At 30.4% G+C, this 17,106-nt stretch overlaps 1 protein-coding gene across 3 annotated transcripts in view; it reads right to left on the bottom strand.

Moving 5' to 3' along the window:
* The window catches only part of LOC149893938 (NACHT, LRR and PYD domains-containing protein 1a-like), a 76,411-nt gene that overhangs the window by 28,817 nt on the left and 30,488 nt on the right, over window positions 1–17,106 (bottom strand). For 2 of the 3 annotated variants that reach the window (XM_090076488.1, XM_090076489.1), the window contains 2 exons: window positions 14,981–15,004; window positions 8,729–9,598 (listed from right to left, as the gene is read on the bottom strand). The exons of the other annotated variant lie outside the window; for it this stretch is intronic. In XM_090076488.1, the coding sequence (XP_089932614.1) occupies window positions 9,015–9,598; window positions 14,981–15,004 (608 nt within the window). In that variant the 3' untranslated portion in view covers window positions 8,729–9,014. Of the gene's footprint in view, window positions 1–8,728; window positions 9,599–14,980; window positions 15,005–17,106 lie in introns of those variants that run through there. 3 annotated transcript variants of the gene reach the window in all.

Genomic DNA, 17,106 nt, shown 5'->3' with positions numbered 1-17,106 from the left:
CATCAAAATTTTCAATTGTGATAAAATTCATTTCTTTTCTATATACAAGATTTTTATTTAACTCAAAATAAAAATTTTTTCACTTCTTTATTATCCTAGCCCTTTGACTAAGGAATTAACTTTATCATCATTTGAATTATTTCACTCATTTTACGATAGCAAAACTTCAAGTTATTCTTGGTTGTTCTCAATTTCATATTTTCTCTATCCCAACGATATTCATCTTGTACTTCTAAAAAATCATCAGCCAATTTTTCTACTAAATAATACATCTTTTTAAGGATATCATTCATATCATCTAAATTCTTTGCTTCATACATACTACAACGTAATTCATTCAACAACAATTGATACCTAGACATGAACATATACAAATCATTATCTCTCATGCGCTTATACATGGCAATTTCAGACACATTTATTAATTCAATCATCTCATTCATTTCTTTTCTATATACAAGATTTTATTTAACTCAAAATCAAAAAATTTTTTTTCTTGCCATACAAAACGACACGACTATTTTTGCAAACGTATCAATTCTTCATTATCCACCCACGAGTTGAATGAATCTGGATATCCTTTCCATTTGACTAAAGATCTGTTCTTTTGCTTTCGAATGACTTTTTCAATTCTAAATATGTCTTGATTGGTCTTTTGCATTTCTTGTTCATAAAATGTACCTTTAATTTCTTCACCGTTAGCATCAGCGATTTTATACGTGAGTGGATTCGTATGCTGAACTTTTGACACGGTAAAAACCTCTTCAGTCCATCTCGGTGTATACCCCTTTTCAAAATGAGACTTCTTTTTTACGATCCTCACTTTGTCTCCCATTGAAAATTTTGGTTCTGCTCTTTCTGTTTGCGTCTTTCCATTCAGGTTCATCCAAACCCTATATTTATTCTTTTCATCGCTAGCTTCCACTGGAGTCATTTTGATAGAAGAGTGCTTGGTGTTGTTATAATTTTTCACCATCTCATCTAATACATCAATGTATTTATTGGTATTGTTGGATGAAAAATATTTAAACATTCTCTCTTTCATCGTTCTATTCCATCGCTCGACAACAGAACTTTTTTCCTCGTTTTCAGTGGAGTATAATTGCACGCCTAGAGCTTGTACATGCTTGTTATAAAACTCTTTACCTTTATCCACCCACATCTTTGTACACCTTCTCTCCTCAAATATTTTGCTTAGAGCGTTAGCTACATCAACTCCAGTTTTACTCTTTAACGGAACAATCCATCCATACTTTGAAAACACGTCGATCACCATGAGCAAATATTTTACCCCGTTGTTGAATTTTGAAAACGATTGCATATCAACCAAATCTGCAGCCCATATTTCATCCATGTCGTTCACAAACACTTTTCTTCTTTTAAAATGATGAATGACTGGTTTATGAAGCTCGTTTGCAAGTTGATCTGTCCATTTCAGGTTCTCCGGTGCTTTTTTTTAAATCCTTTGGATACACCTAATCCGAATTTAGCTTTGGCTTTGATGATGGGAGTGATCAGTTTTCTTTCGTTTATCTCTTTTTGAGTTGGGTTTGGAATGGAGTTCATTTCTTCAAGCATCATTTGATCTGCCAAATTTCTGCTTTGAACGTCGTTTAAATATTTATAAGCTAAATCGTGATGGTATGATGCATTGTCCACTCGATCTACCGGTTTGCTCCACTCTTGATACATGTCTGTGGATGTGAGTCTTTTGTCCAAGTTTGTGCCAGGTCCTGCAAAATTCATTCCTGGAATGTGCATTTCTCCTGGAAATTTTGCCCATGGAAGCTTTATTTTTTTTGAAAAATTGTTAATCGTTTCCACCAAGTCTCCTCCTTTTGTCGTATGCGAAGATGATCCTTTGAGTGCATGCGAAGAAACAAACTTACATTTGGTTGTTCCGCAAATGTTGCAGACCCCTTTAACCATATGCCTGTTGTTTTTTGTGATTTCGTTTCTCAAATGACTCGTTTCTGTTTTCCTTTTGCATTTAACACAGTACATTTTATTTAAAAAAAAAATATTTTTAAACTAAAAAATGGAAGTGTCTGATTTGTCATGGAATATTGGAAAAATCAAAAGAAACAACAACAAGCTTTTACCGAGAAGCATTCGAGGAATCATCGTTGGGAAATCCGGATGTGGAAAAACAACGTTGCTTCTCAATTTATTGCTCAGACCTGGATGGTTGGATTATAACCATTTGCAAGTTTTTGGAAAATCTCTTTTCCAACCCGAGTACAAAATACTAAAAAGTTCGTTCGAAAAAAAATTACCAAAAAAAATAATTCTCGACTTGTTCAAGGTACAAACCGAAATTGAAAAATTGAAACTAGATCCTGAATGTGTTATCAAAGATCTTTCAAAAAATTTTTCCGAAACCGAGGGTATGGAGTGTGAATTTTTTGAAACGGCTGACGATGTGCCTAATCCTGAAGATCTTGATTCATCCAAAAACAATTTAATGATCTTTGACGATTTGCAATTGACCAAACAAAACAAATGTGAAAAATATTACATCCGAGGAAGACACTCTAACGTCGACTGCTTTTACCTCGCTCAAAATTATTTCATGCTCCCAAGACAAACGATCAGAGAAAACACCAATTTTATCTGTCTCTTTCCTCAAGACTTAAAAAACGTTGACCACATTTATCAAGATCACGTTTCGAGCGACATGAAAAAAGAAGAGTTTAAAAAGTTTTGCAGACATTGCTGGTCTGAACCTCACGGATTTGCGGTGATTGATTTGTCGTCAAAAAAAGACAATGGAAAATATCGAAGCGGATTTGACACTTTTTATTTTCCAAAAGAAGTCATTTAAGAAATCGTAGATTTCCATGGATTCAAAGAATCTAAAAATCACTAGTGATTTTCATGAATCTGAAGGATTTAAAAAAATGTTACATAATAAAAAATGTCAAGCATAATCATCGACGTGGATGGAAATTCCAACGTAATCATAACAGAATTTTTAGACAAAATCGTTTTTGACAAAGGAAAAACTTATGAAATGGCTTTTTTTGGGCTTGAGACGTACAACAGCTTTCCAAACATCATCAGCAAAAACAATTCTTTCCGGTATAGCATGAACAATGGAGCTAATTGGGAAAACGTCGTCATTCCAGACGGGAGCTACGACATCAAAGACATCAACAATTATTTACAAAAAGTCGTCTCAAACACAATAAAAAATTATGCGTTTCAAAGCGCAAGCTACGTCACAGCAAATAAAATCAGCTACTCTCCTGATAACATAAAAATAGAAGCCAATTTAAACACTTTAAAATCAAGCATCACACTTGGAATGAATTATTTGATGGATTTGAACGTGGATAACAGCATCGCCCCACTTTTAGGATTTACAAAAAGACAATTGGACTCCAATTCGACATACGAGTCTGACGATATTGTTAGAATTTCAAGCATCAACACGATCAGAATCCTCAACAACGTCATCGGGTCTGCTTACGTCAACGGAACCCCACTCAATTGCATCTACTCTTTTTATCCAGCTGTTGGTCCTGGTTTTAAAATCATCGAAAGACCAACTCATTTGACTTACCTCCCTGTTAAGGTTTCAGAAATTTCCACAATGATCACTCGCGTTGTCGATCAAAATGGAAATTTGGTTGATTTTCGTGGAGAGGACATTACAATCCGTTATCTCATTCGAGAAGTGAAATAAATATTTTTTCTCCCATTTAAAAATGAGTAAATATGTTAGTGTTAAATTAAATGTGTCTCAGGGGCAGATTGAAAAAATAAAAAAATCAATGATAGCAGGTAAACCTGTGAGCATCCGTATTTCAAAAGATGATTTTAATGGAAACGACGTTTTACTTGTAACACAAAATCAACATCGAAAACTTTTGGATGCTCTCCATCGAGGAGTTGGAGTCACCATTAAAATGAGCAAAACCCAATTGGAACATAACGCAAATGTGAAAGGAGGATTTATTGGAGCTCTTCTACCTTTATTGGGTATGTTGGGTAGTACACTTGCAACAAGAGTAGTTCCAGCTCTTGCCACCGGATTGTTAGCAGGCGTAGGATCTTCTGCAGGTTCTGCTATGGTTGATAAAATTGCAGGAAGAGGTATCGTTTATTTGAAAAAGAATGGAAATGGAATGAAAATGGGAACACACAGAGGAAACGGATTATTTTTAACACCCTGGCCTAAAGGAGGATCATTCAAAGACGGAGTTTACGTTAAAAGCGGAAGAGGATATGAATCTATCGGAGCTGGTATGCTTCTCGGACCAAACTCTCCATTCTCAAGCATCCCTTTTTTAAATTTAATTTTGTAAAAATCACTAGTGAAATTCCATTGATCCAAAGGATCTCATATACAGTGAAAAAAACTTTTTTAAAATGACTTAAATAAATTTTTTCTTGTTATAAAAATGAGTATTACAGAACAAGAAGAATTTGAGGAATTCCTTTACAGCGAACTACAGGAAATAATTAAACCCACTTTTGATCCAGAATTACACAGAATGGCCATACAATCCCACGATGATCAACACAAAAAAAGAATTGATGAAAATTATATTCATAAAATTAAAAAAGTAAATACCTTGCCCATTCATACCAATACGAAACTCTTACTAAAACATGGATTTGAACAACAACGACAAAAACAACATGCACAAAGAATTAGAGAAACGCGAAGAGAAAAATATAAACATCTTTTTCCATACTTGAACTAAAGAACACCCCTTTTTCATAATGTCATCTCATTATGAAAATACACAAAAATGGAAATACACAAAAATGAACCTACGCAAAAATGCCCATGAGCCTACGCAAAAATGCCCATGAGCTTGAACCCGCTTTTTATAGTAGTAGTAGGCGAGGATAAAATGTCATTATCACGGTTATTTTCAATATTTCGATCGAGATGGAGAGCAGCAGGAAGATGGAAAAATATTTTTCTGAAAAAAAATTAAGAATGGTTGAAGGGCACCGTACAATTTTCAAAATTATCCAATACTGAATGCACAACACCTGAGAAGATTGTGAAGAATGATAATAAAAAAGGAACATGTGGGCGACCTTCGCAATCCTTTGCTTCATCTAGTGATAGATCAAAGAGGCGAAAGACTCAAGAAGTACGTTCTACTTTTTCTACAGAAGAATTGGCATATGCTGCTCAAATGAGTTTAAGGACTTCTGGTCAAGTACATGCTGCTCAAGATGTTAAAGATGTCGCGTTAACAACCCCAACAAGAGCCTATATATATCCGCTGTTAGTTCACAAAATGAAGTACCTTTAACCCCAGATGAAGCACTTTCTTTAATAATCGAGAAAGGATAATCTGTACATAAATTGCTGATCCATGAAGCAAAAATTGTAAAATATGCCCTTTTACCGATTGGACAATTTTCTGAAGATGTCCAAGAGTCACGCAATAAGGACATTAAAAACTTCAGATTACATCATTCAACAAAATGCTCAAGAGAATCGAATATAAGAGACATTTTTAATAGGCTCTTATTGTCGTAGTACTTATATACGAAGTAAAGAATTTTTATTTCGGTCTTTATTTCTTGTAAGAGAGAGATAAGTAACAAAATGCTCGTTTTTATATAACAACTAAAAGGAAGCGTTAGAGGCTTGAATGACTGCGCGATTGCGCGCAATTTTCCCCGCCCAACATTAATTTTTAACTAAAAGTTCAATGTCATCTTTATCGCAAAATTTCACTTGAATAACCTTTTCGTCCATTGTTTTATATGAGGCATCCAATAAATATAGCTTGTTTATAGGTCGTTCGATGACAATTGGTTTTCCATTATAAACGTACCTAACTTCTGCTGCTCGAGTTTGCTTGTCATGTGATTTGATTAATTTCTGTACTATTCCAGTTTTCCACAAAACGCGTTTAGCATTTGGGTCATGAATTAATACAAAGTCGTTTAATGCAATTTGATTTATGCCATTTCTTTTTCTTTGTTTATGATGTTCTCTTAGCTCTGTGATGTACTCTTCTCGCCAGCGCTTCCAATAATGATTTAGTACACTCTCAATATATTTACTACGTGTATCTAAATTGTATTCTATTAGGTTTTTCTTAATTGCTTTAAAGTTCATTGTTCTACCATATAACATGTGATTCGGTGTTAATGGGGTGTCTCCAGGCATTTCGTATGTAAATGTAATTGGGCGATTATTAATAACGGCTTCAACTTCGGCTAATATGGTCAGAAGTTCTTCGTATGTAAGGCGGGCATTTGCTATTACTTTGCGGAGGCAACGTTTTGTTGAAGCAACAAGTCTTTCGAAGAATCCTCCCCACCAGGGCGCAGCGGCAGCGTTGAAATGCCATGATATACCGCGAGATGAAATGAAATCTTGAGTAATTTTAGATATGAATTGTGAGCCGTTATCGGAAATGATTTTAGTAGGCGCGCCTCGTTTCGCAATAAACCGTTGTAAACTTCGTACACAAGATTCAGCTATAGTTTTCACTAGCAAGATTTATATATTGTCCGTTAAGAGGAGAACATATATCTTTTACGTAGCAAACTATTCGTATTGTGCGGCCGAGTAGACATTTAATTCGTTACTCAACTTTTTCTAAGATTTCTGTTGTATTGTTGTTACCAAATGTTTTTATACATATTTCTTTCGTACCTAATGTTTTGACTTTTAACTTTGAATGTAACTCAGGTGATGTATAACTTAACTGAGAGCAATTGTCGAAAAGTATTCTGCAATTATGTAAATTGCCATCGTTGTCCAAGACTTGAGTTGATGCAGTTTGTAGCAAAACAGATTGTTGACCTTCAGATGTAGCTTCTGCAACTGAGGTCAATTGTCCTTCACATTGATTATGATGAGATTGATTTTGTAGGTTAGAATTCTGTGTATCGATACATAATGCAACATGATGACGACGTCCACATTTAAAACATTTTATTTGAGATGAACACTGTTTACTTATGTGACCGCTTCCTAAACATTTGAAGCAAAGTTTTTTATCACTAATGATTTTCTTTTTTGATTGAATATTCGTAACTGATCGACAATATTGTGATTTATGTGGCTGGTCACAAAATAAACATTTAGTTTTAGGAGATCTCTTGGATTTGAATAGAAATTGTACCGATGTGGTATCCTGTTAAACGAACTAGATGAATGAATTCAATTTGATTCCCTATTCTTTGCACTAGTAAGAAATATTTCTGTAGTAGTAAACCTGTCTGATTTATCTAATGAGTTAGTTAATGCTTTTCTCGCGCACGCAATTCAGTCTTTAGAATATCAACTACTAATTTAACATCCCAGCTGTCATTGTTATTAAATTGACGGTTGACAATTAATGTTAGTTCTTCTGGTATCTTTTCCAAAATTACTGGGATAAGAAGAGGTCCGTACATATTGCTATTAATACCTAGGTTCTCGAGACTTCTTACTTGTATTTCTAAGTTGTCAAAAAATTGTCTTAACTTTTCAATTTCACTAGTGCTATGAATTTTTTCTAATGACAAGAGTTTACGCATACGTGATGATATAAGAGCTTGCTTATTGTCATATCTTCGTTTAAGTATTTCTAATGCAGCCTTGTAATTTTCGTTTGTCAAGGCGAGACCGGTTATAGAGGCTAGGGCAGGTCCCTGAAGTAAGTTGCGTAAGTAAGTCACTTTTTGGATGTCAGATAAATCCTCATTAAGATCGATTGCACAATTAAAATTTTCTATAAAAGTTACCCAGCTTTCTAGTCTGCCATCAAATGGTTCTAGTTTTAATATAGGAAGTTTGGTTGGTTTATTTTTTAGAATTACTTGATAAACTTAAGGAATCGATTTTGGGATCGTGTTTTTTTAAATGCCTGTTAATAAATTGAAAGCTCGTTCTTACATAAGAGTGTAAATTCTGTGGATGATTCTGCGTCCTGTTGTAGTTCATCATCATTTTCAATAAGCAAGGAAATTTCTTCATTAAATTGAATAACCTTAGTGAATTTCTCATTAATAGTGTCTTTTTCTTAAGGTCATTTTAGTTGCTATGGAAATGGCAAATGTAAATTGATCTAAGTTACATGAAAAATGAAATCAGCCAACATAAAAGATTGGGGTTGAAAAAAACATGATTAGAAAACAAAAAAGTTTTTCGAAACAAAATTCAAGTCTAAAATCTTTAATAAAATTATACTACTTTATTTACAAAAAAAATTTTTAAACCGCCTTCCTCTTTCGAGAAAAAAAAAATGTCCGCCGTTCGAAGCTTTTAAAAAATTCGCTAGAATTTTGTTTTTCGATTTTCCGAGTTCCAATTTTTTTTTTTTTTTTTTTTTTTTTTTTATCAACATCAAAAAAACTTTCCGTTCTAAAAATTTATCGAATCTCATCTTAAAAACTCGAATATTTTTTTCATAACTGTTACCATTGACAACAACAAAAAAACAACCTAATTATTTTATAATTCCATTATTATTACATGAAATTATTCTCATTTCATAATATTTCCGTGGTTTTTGCAGTACTTAAAAAACTTCTTTAAGTTTTAAAAAAGAACAAATATTCGCAACAAAAACTCAAAATAAAAATGAAAATCTTTCCATTTTTTTCCACCTTTCAAGTTTTAAAAGAAAATCGTTTTTTTTTCATTTTAAATTACTTAATATTTCATTTCATTAATAACTTTTTGAATTATTTATACATTTTATATATTTATTAAACATATTAAAAATATTTAAACAATCAAAAGTATTTCGTATCATTTCAACTTTTTCAACTCTTCGATGTTATAAAAACTTTCTTGTATTACATATACTTTTTACATATTTACATTTGTATTTATTTTTTATTTAACATATTAAACATTTTTCGTGTTTCTTTTTTTAAACTCTTCGATGTTATTAAAAGATTCTCCACAGTACCCGATCGTCAACTTCTTGAAGTTCGAACCACGAAGCCATTCACAAATGTCGTCGATGAAGTTCGTGTCGTCGTGAAGTTCAAGAAATAATTCTTCAGCGAGTCGAATCCACGGGAGGACGAAACCTTCAAAACTGTTCGAAAAAAATTCGAACTTGTTCTTCGATAAGATATTTTTTCAATTTTTCGATGTTATAAAAATATTTTCCACGGTAGATGATCCTCAACTCCTTGAAGTTCGAACCATGAAGCCATTCACAAATGTCGTCGATGAAGTTCGTGTCTTTATGAAGGTCAAGATGTAATACTTCAGCGAGTCGAATCCACGGGAGAAGGAAACCTTTGAACTCGTTCTTTGATATGAAAGTATGACTGATATCTATCCACAAATATTCAATCTTGTGCTTCGGTGTCCATCCATCGATCTTCACTGGATGAGATAACAAGACACGACAAACGGTGGTCGAACATAAAATAACAAGTTTTTTCTCATCTTCAGATAAAATATTTTTCTTAACATATAATTCATTCAACTTGCATCCTGCGTCTAAAAATTTCTCCATGAAATATTTCTCATGTGAAACTTCATGAGCAGTTTTTCCATCGCGTATCCAAATCACCCACTCTCGTTCATCGATTGATCTTTTCATGTCCTCGGTAATCGACGCCTGCGCTTCAAAGAAGCATTCCATGAACATCTTGTATTGATCATCTGAAGAATTATAATATTAATAACATATTAATATTATTATTAATATTTATTTATTTGCAACAACAATTATTTAAGAAAACCAAATTGCAAAAATTTGAAAACACAATATCGTGTTTAATAAATATAAAACGGATATTATTTTTTTTATAAAAAAGATCAAAACAGTTCAAATGATCACAAATTAGTTCAAAAAATACTTTTTATTTACAAAATATTTATTAAACAAATAAATAATTTACGAAATGCATAATTAAAATATTTATTGAAACTTGTCGTACGCCATTTTTCAACTTTGGTTGCGCTTCAACCAATAGAATTACGATAAACAATTCAGCCAATCAGAAGCTTAGCCAAAAGCATTAAAACAGCGCTCAACTTTATTCAAAAGTCGCGTCAGATTTTTTATACAAAAATAATTTATTTTAAAACTGAAATAAAAAATATTTTCGCTTTCTATTTCTTTGCTGAAGCAACAAAAATATTTTAAAGTATTTTTAAAAAAGTAAACTAAAAGTATGTCAATTTAAAGCGGTAACAGTCGAATAAAGAACGGTTTGAATTTATATTTTAAAACTGTTACACTAAAAGTAACGTATAAAAAGCCTTTTTTTTTATGGTCATCTTTTTTTAAACTTACAAACTTGTTTTGAAAAGAAAAAATATCGAAAAAACCATTTTAATGTCACCAAAAAAACTAAAACTTTTCAAATATTTAACTTTAGGCAAAGAAACATAAAATTATTGTATTTACTGAACTTCCAATCGCTTTCTCCCTAAAAACCTTACTAATAGAAATATATTCTGCTCAAAACTGATTTTAACAACTACATAACAACAAAATCTTAAACACTTACTTCTTTTGCGTCGTTCGTTCAAAAATTAATATAAACAATAGAATGAAAATAGAAGTTTGCGATTTTCACCAATGAAACAACTTAACTCCTGCGGCGATGTTCTCATTTGAAAAACGTCAACTTGCTCATATAGTTGTTTGAAAACCCAGCCAGAGTGAGGGTTACGTTGTAAATGAAAACTCGAACGTGGAATGTAGAACAAGTGTTTGCAATTGTTCTCTTTTGCTCTATTCGTCACGGTACGCTTTAAATATTTTAAGTTCTCCTGAGAATCTCTATATTCTTAATACTCTCTGTTCTCCTGAGAATATTTAGAGCATCTCATGACAATTCTTGAAAGTAAGAACGTGATTGAAGTTTTTAACCTTTTTTTAACAGTGTAAAATCCAAAACAATGCGTAGAAATGAGAGATTAAAATATTTTCCGAGACATAAAAAACAGATTTCAAGCAGCTGCTACAAAAGGTCAAAAAATATCAAAAGATCTTTTTAGCTCTTTACAGCCACACCCTATTATTTTTTCTGAAAGACCCAACATCGAGTAACAATCTGATTAACAAAGCTATAACAAAATGTTGCCAAATATTCTTTTTGAAATTTCGAAAAAATGGAATTCAATTTTCCCTTACACCCCTCATATTTAATATAAAAAAGATTTCTCAAAATAACATTAAAACTTACATTTTAAAAGAATTTTTCAATTTCTCTTTTCTTAGGATAAAAAAATACATTTTCATAAGGTTTTGAAGGCCGAAAAGTTTTATGATGGGGATTGTGTTGACAATAGAGCAGAAACCAATTTAGTACATATAGAATTGAGTTTCTTAATATACAAAATAAAGTGTAATCGAACGAGTCATTTATCGTAGGGTGCAAACTCTTTTAGTCCGCAACATTTATTGAGCTGTTAACAGGTTACTTTAATACCTGATCTTTCATTTCCTTCTGCAATTTTTATAAGATTTTTTATAAACAACTCACAAAGATGTTAAAAAACCATGCTGTCAATAATTCCAAAAAACAGCGCCTACAAACTGAAAGTGCAAGAATAACAGCGATGAGCATTCTGTGAGCGGTAAAGTTTTTTTTATCGAAAGAAATTGCTCACAAGAAAATAAATAACAAGAGACCAGGCTTAGAAGAGAAGAAAGAGCTACTACCCTATCTTATCTATCTATTTTAATCTAATAGGGTAGATTAGGGTATTATGAGCATCTTAAGCGAAAATTGGAATATTTTCGAAAATGGTTATGCTGGATACAAAATTTTTGCGAATTAACAATATTTAGGGATCCATACTCATAGTTTACGTAGATATTTGTGCGAATCCGAATTTTTTTTTAAAAAGCACAAAGGTTTTAAAAAAAGTTACAAAAGTGCTCATATTACCAATACCACTCGGTAATATGAGCACTTTAATTTAGCTCAAAAAAAAAAAACATTAAGTAAAAAAAAATCAACCTGACATATAGAACTCATTTTTGGAATATAATGATTCGTTATTAACAAAACTTATCATTAAAAAATTAAATTTTGAGCCACTTTTTGTTAAAACAATACGACTATGTTTTCCGCAAAAAAACAAAAAAAAAAATTGTTAATTTTTCAATTTTATCAACTCATACATTTGAACGATAAAAATTCAAATTTTTTTGAATTTAAATTACAGAAGAATATTTATTATTGTTAAAATAATAAAATATTTTGCCGTGTTTTGTTTTTATTCAAATAGTAATTAAAACCACTGCTGCTTTAGGACTTTAAACTTGGTAATTGCAATTAAAAACATGGGGTAATTTGAGCATGCTCATATTACACAAAAATGGCACCTTTAAGTAAAAGTAAAAACTAAATTTTTCTATGCATTGTTTTTCAAACAAAAACGGAACAGATTTTTGGCTAATATATTTTTCTTTATAAAAAAATTAATTTCCATTTTTGCACCAAAATTTCGCGCCACAGATACATTCATGCGTGACGATATTATTTTAAAAATGCAAAAAATTTAACAGCGTTTTAGTTAAATATTACCCGCTAATTACTGCTTATAAATTTACGCTAATTTTACAGATTCCTGTTTTAACCATATAAAGTCGATTCAAAAAATACAAAGCAACTTTAACTTCAATGCTTACATCTACGAAATCTGTAGGTATGCTCATATTTCCAAGGAGCTCAAATTACCCTAATCTACCCTATATATTTTTTAAATGGTGCTTTCGATTAGCAATGTTCAAAATCGAACATTATTCGTAGCTAATACGTTATGAACTTAAAGCCAAGGTGAATGCAGCGATTAAATGTCAACAATTGATGCTTAACTTAAAGTGTTGTTACGGTTGTAATAGCTCTTAGTGCTTGTTTATAGCTGCGATTTTTCGAACACAATTTGTTTTTATAAACGAACGTGGATTGTAGAACGGCAGTCTGCAATCTTTCTCTTCCCTCTATTTGTCACGGTACGCTTTATATATTCTCAGTTCTCCTGAGAATATTTAATTTCTCTTTACAATTTTTGAAAGTAAGAACGTGATTGAAGCATTTGCACTTTTTTTAATTTCAAACAAATAAAAATACTTGTTTTCAATTTTTTTAAAACCGAGAAATATTTGCTTTATAATAAAAAATTCAAAACTTAATTCTTACCTCTCTATCTAAAGTTATAAGAGCAACCTTTTTGGTAAACAAGAGTTTGCTTCTGTTAACCAAAAACTCAAAATGTACAGAATGCAGATAAAACATTTTATTTTCAAGTGAAATTTTAGTGAGGCTTTTCATTTTTAAAATTAGATCAATATAATAAAAAAGTTCCATAGCCATCATTTTTTTCAAATGTCTTTTGTTCTCTATATCTCTGAACTGGCACATTATTTGTTAATTTAGCCACATTTCAAAGCTCAGAATTTGCTAACAAGAATCTTCTTCTCTACAGCGCGAATTATTAAATTTTTCTTTTTTCGTGACAATTCCTTAGACTTCCCGTTTTTTTTTAATTCAACTTAAGTTAAATATTATCTTCAGTAAATTAATTTTATTATAAATACATTTTTCTTAATGATGTTTTGATTTTCTTAATGGTCATGGAACTGTTTATAAACTTTTGCACGGTTACGTTTTCAATAAAATTTGAATTTCTAACTTCCATTACAAGTTATCATTCTTTTGAGTAAATTATACGATCACATTACAAGAGCAATTGTTAAAAATTTCATTCATCTTCAATGAAAAGTCAAAAAGCTATGACAAAAAAACTTGAAAAATTTAGCTAATTATTAACTTTTGCACTCTACTGTAAATCTTGATGGGTAAGAAATTGCTGACCCACAGCTTCATGTCTTAAGGATAGAGGGGGGGGAGGGGGGAATAGAATGTTTCAGTTTAATCAAGAACAGGGTTAGGAGGGTGCAACTTTGATTAAAAGGGGCTGCAATGTTTCTCTTGATTTTTAATTTTATGTGGGTTTTAAATTATCGAAAAGTTATTCCCTAAAAAAATGGAAGGATTTATTTTTAAAGAAATAGATTTTTTTCCTTCTCTTCCAATATACTAAAAAGTGACATATCCGTAAAGCTTTAAAAGTGAGTATAGAGTGGGTGGGGAAGGGGTATTTTAGTGAGGGAGAGAATTGATTAGACAAAAGAGTTTACATAAAAATTGAATAAGTGGTTATTTGGATTTGTCGCCCTCTAGAGTTGATATAATGATAAGGCCGAACGAAGTCGATTTTCGAAGGGTAGTAAAGTAAAACACAAGTGTAAATGATTCTATTTTTCGAAAGTCTGCTGATGGACTTTTATCACATTGAAAACTAATTTTCACAAAGAATTTCAACGGATCAATGAAAGCATAAAATTAAATCATTTCAAGTTAAACCACACAAGCAATACTACAAGTAATGTTTACGGTTTCAAATTTGCAAGGAAAATGAATGTTTTTCAATATAAACATTTAAAATTGTCTTATACACAAACTAACCTATTGATACCTAACAAATTGATAACTAATAACTATTTCATAGAAATTTAACGAAGTAATAAAACTGACACTGAAAACAGTAACTCACAAAATCGAAAATATGTTAAAACTAAAGTTTATCATAAAAATGAGGCTAACAAATAAATCCATTTAAATAGATAACAAACACAACTGATACTAACATCATTTACACTACAATTAGTAAAATACTGAATCTCTATAATATAATGAAAGTTGTGAGAGTTCTTTTTTTAGCAAAACACACCGAAAAAACTCATGTCATAAAAATCTTTACTATTTCCTTTCAGCTTTTGAAACTTTCTTCAAAAGAATTTCTTCCTGTGTTTTTATAAAAAAAAGAGCATTTTTAGCTAGAAATGCTCAATGGTGTTTTGTAAATGAAAAAAGAAAAGTAGTCAAATTCATCAATTTTTTTTAAATTTGTGGCACGTGAACGAACCGATGAAATATTCTTTAAAAATAAAGCAACCGCATTTTCAAAGCATTGATCACGTAAAAGCTTCCCTAAACAAATTAAAATAATAATTCTTACCATAAATTCCTATTGATACCAAATCTAAAAACAAAAAAGCACGATGTATGAAATTTTATTCTAGAAAAAACTTATTTAATTAGAAATGAACAAAAAAGGAAGGGGAAATAAATTTAAATTCCCAGTGTTTTAATTATGTTATTGTCTTGTAACCATGTTGAAAAGTCAAAGTTCGTGTTTTTGTTACGGTAAAAAACAAAAAAAATTGCAAAGAAACTACAAAACTTTAAAACGCCTTCTGCCTCTGAAACGCTTTTATAAGCCTTTTTCCAAATTAAGATCAATAAGGAATAATACTATACATCATGCACATATCAATACTCATAATGAGGGGCCCACATTTTTTCCCCCATCTTTTAAAAATCTTATGGTCTTGTAATCTTGAAAAGTCAAAATTGGTGTTTTTTTATGATAAAAAAAAAATAGAATGTTCTGGTAGTGTAATAAAAGTCAAATATTTATGTTAAACTTATTATGATCAAAAACAATAAAACTACCCTTAAACTTTGCATTCTGTTTAACGCTTACATTAATCTATTATTAAAAATTGACTTTTTTATTATTTTATAATTTTTTAATTATTATTTTATAATTTATTATTTTATAATTTTTCTTTTTGACATATTTATTAATCTAGAAGCAAAAAAACAGATACCTTTCATTTTTAAAATGATATGCATATAAATATAATTAACAGATATACAGTGAGAACAGAATTTAATTGTACAAAGTAATTTTTGCATTTTATTTTGCTAAAACTTGCTTTAATCTTGATTAATAATGAAAATAACTGAACCAATTCTTTTCAAATTTATTATGGCTATTTCTTATTTATAATTAATCAGTAAAAATATAAGAAAATGTGTTTGCTATACAATTTTTGAATTTTTACTTACAGATGTAACAATTTGCATGCACAAAAATTAATTGTACAAAACTGTTTTATTATTTGTTATTAATGTTTATGGTTTTTTTAATTTATAAAATATCAATTTTATTATTGAATTTATATTTCTAGAATATTATTTTCAACAATTATTAATATTTTTGATAAAGGTCATTAAAAACTCTGTTCATCGAACATTATGGCACCCAAAGGTAAGTATTTAAATACTACTCAACGAAAACTTGTTGTAGACTTGGTTAAACAAGGAAATACTTATAGAAAAGTTGAACAACTTACAAAAATATCATTTACAACAGTTGGAGCCATTGTAAATAAATACAAACAATATGAAACGTTTGAAAGTCGAACTGGACGAGGGCGAAAGCTGAAGACAACCTCACGAGATGATGGAGAAATTTTAAGAATGATTAAAAAAAATCGGTTTGAAAGTGCAAAAAATATAGCAAATCATCTAAAAAGTTTAACAGGAAACAAAATTTCACTAACATCAATTAGAAATCGCATTCATAAAGCAGGGTTTAGTGGATGTATAGCTCGGAAAAAACCGTTTTTAACAAAAAATCATATGAAGAGAAGAATGAATTTTGCAAAAAAGTATTATTTAATGCCAGCATTATTTTGGAAAAAAGTACTTTGGTCTGATGAATCCAAGTTTAATTACTGATTATATTAAGACCCTGTTTGCATGAAAACAAAAATATACACCAATAAAATATATACAACTTCAAAAGTTTTTAAATACATTTTCTCCTATGCTTATTTTATATTGTATGAGAAACATCTTTTAAATATTGAATAAGTCATCCTCCTTTAAAACAATGTTTGGCCTAATTTTATTCTATTGTATATATTAAAGATTACCAGTTTTTGGTGGCTGTCATTCATTTGTTGTTTTTATTTTTCAGTCGATTAATATTTTTAACTTAACAAAGTCAGTCAACATATTTAAAAGTAATATTAAAAAATTCATTAACTTGAATATTTATAAATAAATGCACAAGTTAAACAAAAACTTTTTAACATGTGAGATTTCTTATAATATCAATACAAGAAATATATGCAAGAAATCTCACATATATAGAAATCTTTGATGTGTTATTTAAGTTAACAAATTTTTTAACATGGCTGAAATATGTTGATTGTCTTTGTTAAGTTAAAACTATCAATCAACTGAAAAAAACAAAAAAACAAAAAGGATATGATAACCTTCAAAAAACTT

This window comes from Hydra viridissima, unplaced genomic scaffold (genome assembly GCF_058129835.1).
Source record: "Hydra viridissima isolate aposymbiotic clone 2 unplaced genomic scaffold, HvirCarnegie_v1 scaffold_1, whole genome shotgun sequence".
NCBI classification, from domain to species: Eukaryota; Metazoa; Cnidaria; class Hydrozoa; order Anthoathecata; family Hydridae; genus Hydra; species Hydra viridissima.
The sequence above is the reverse complement of the archived record's forward strand: the minus strand, read 5'-3'. Positions and strand labels throughout refer to the sequence as shown.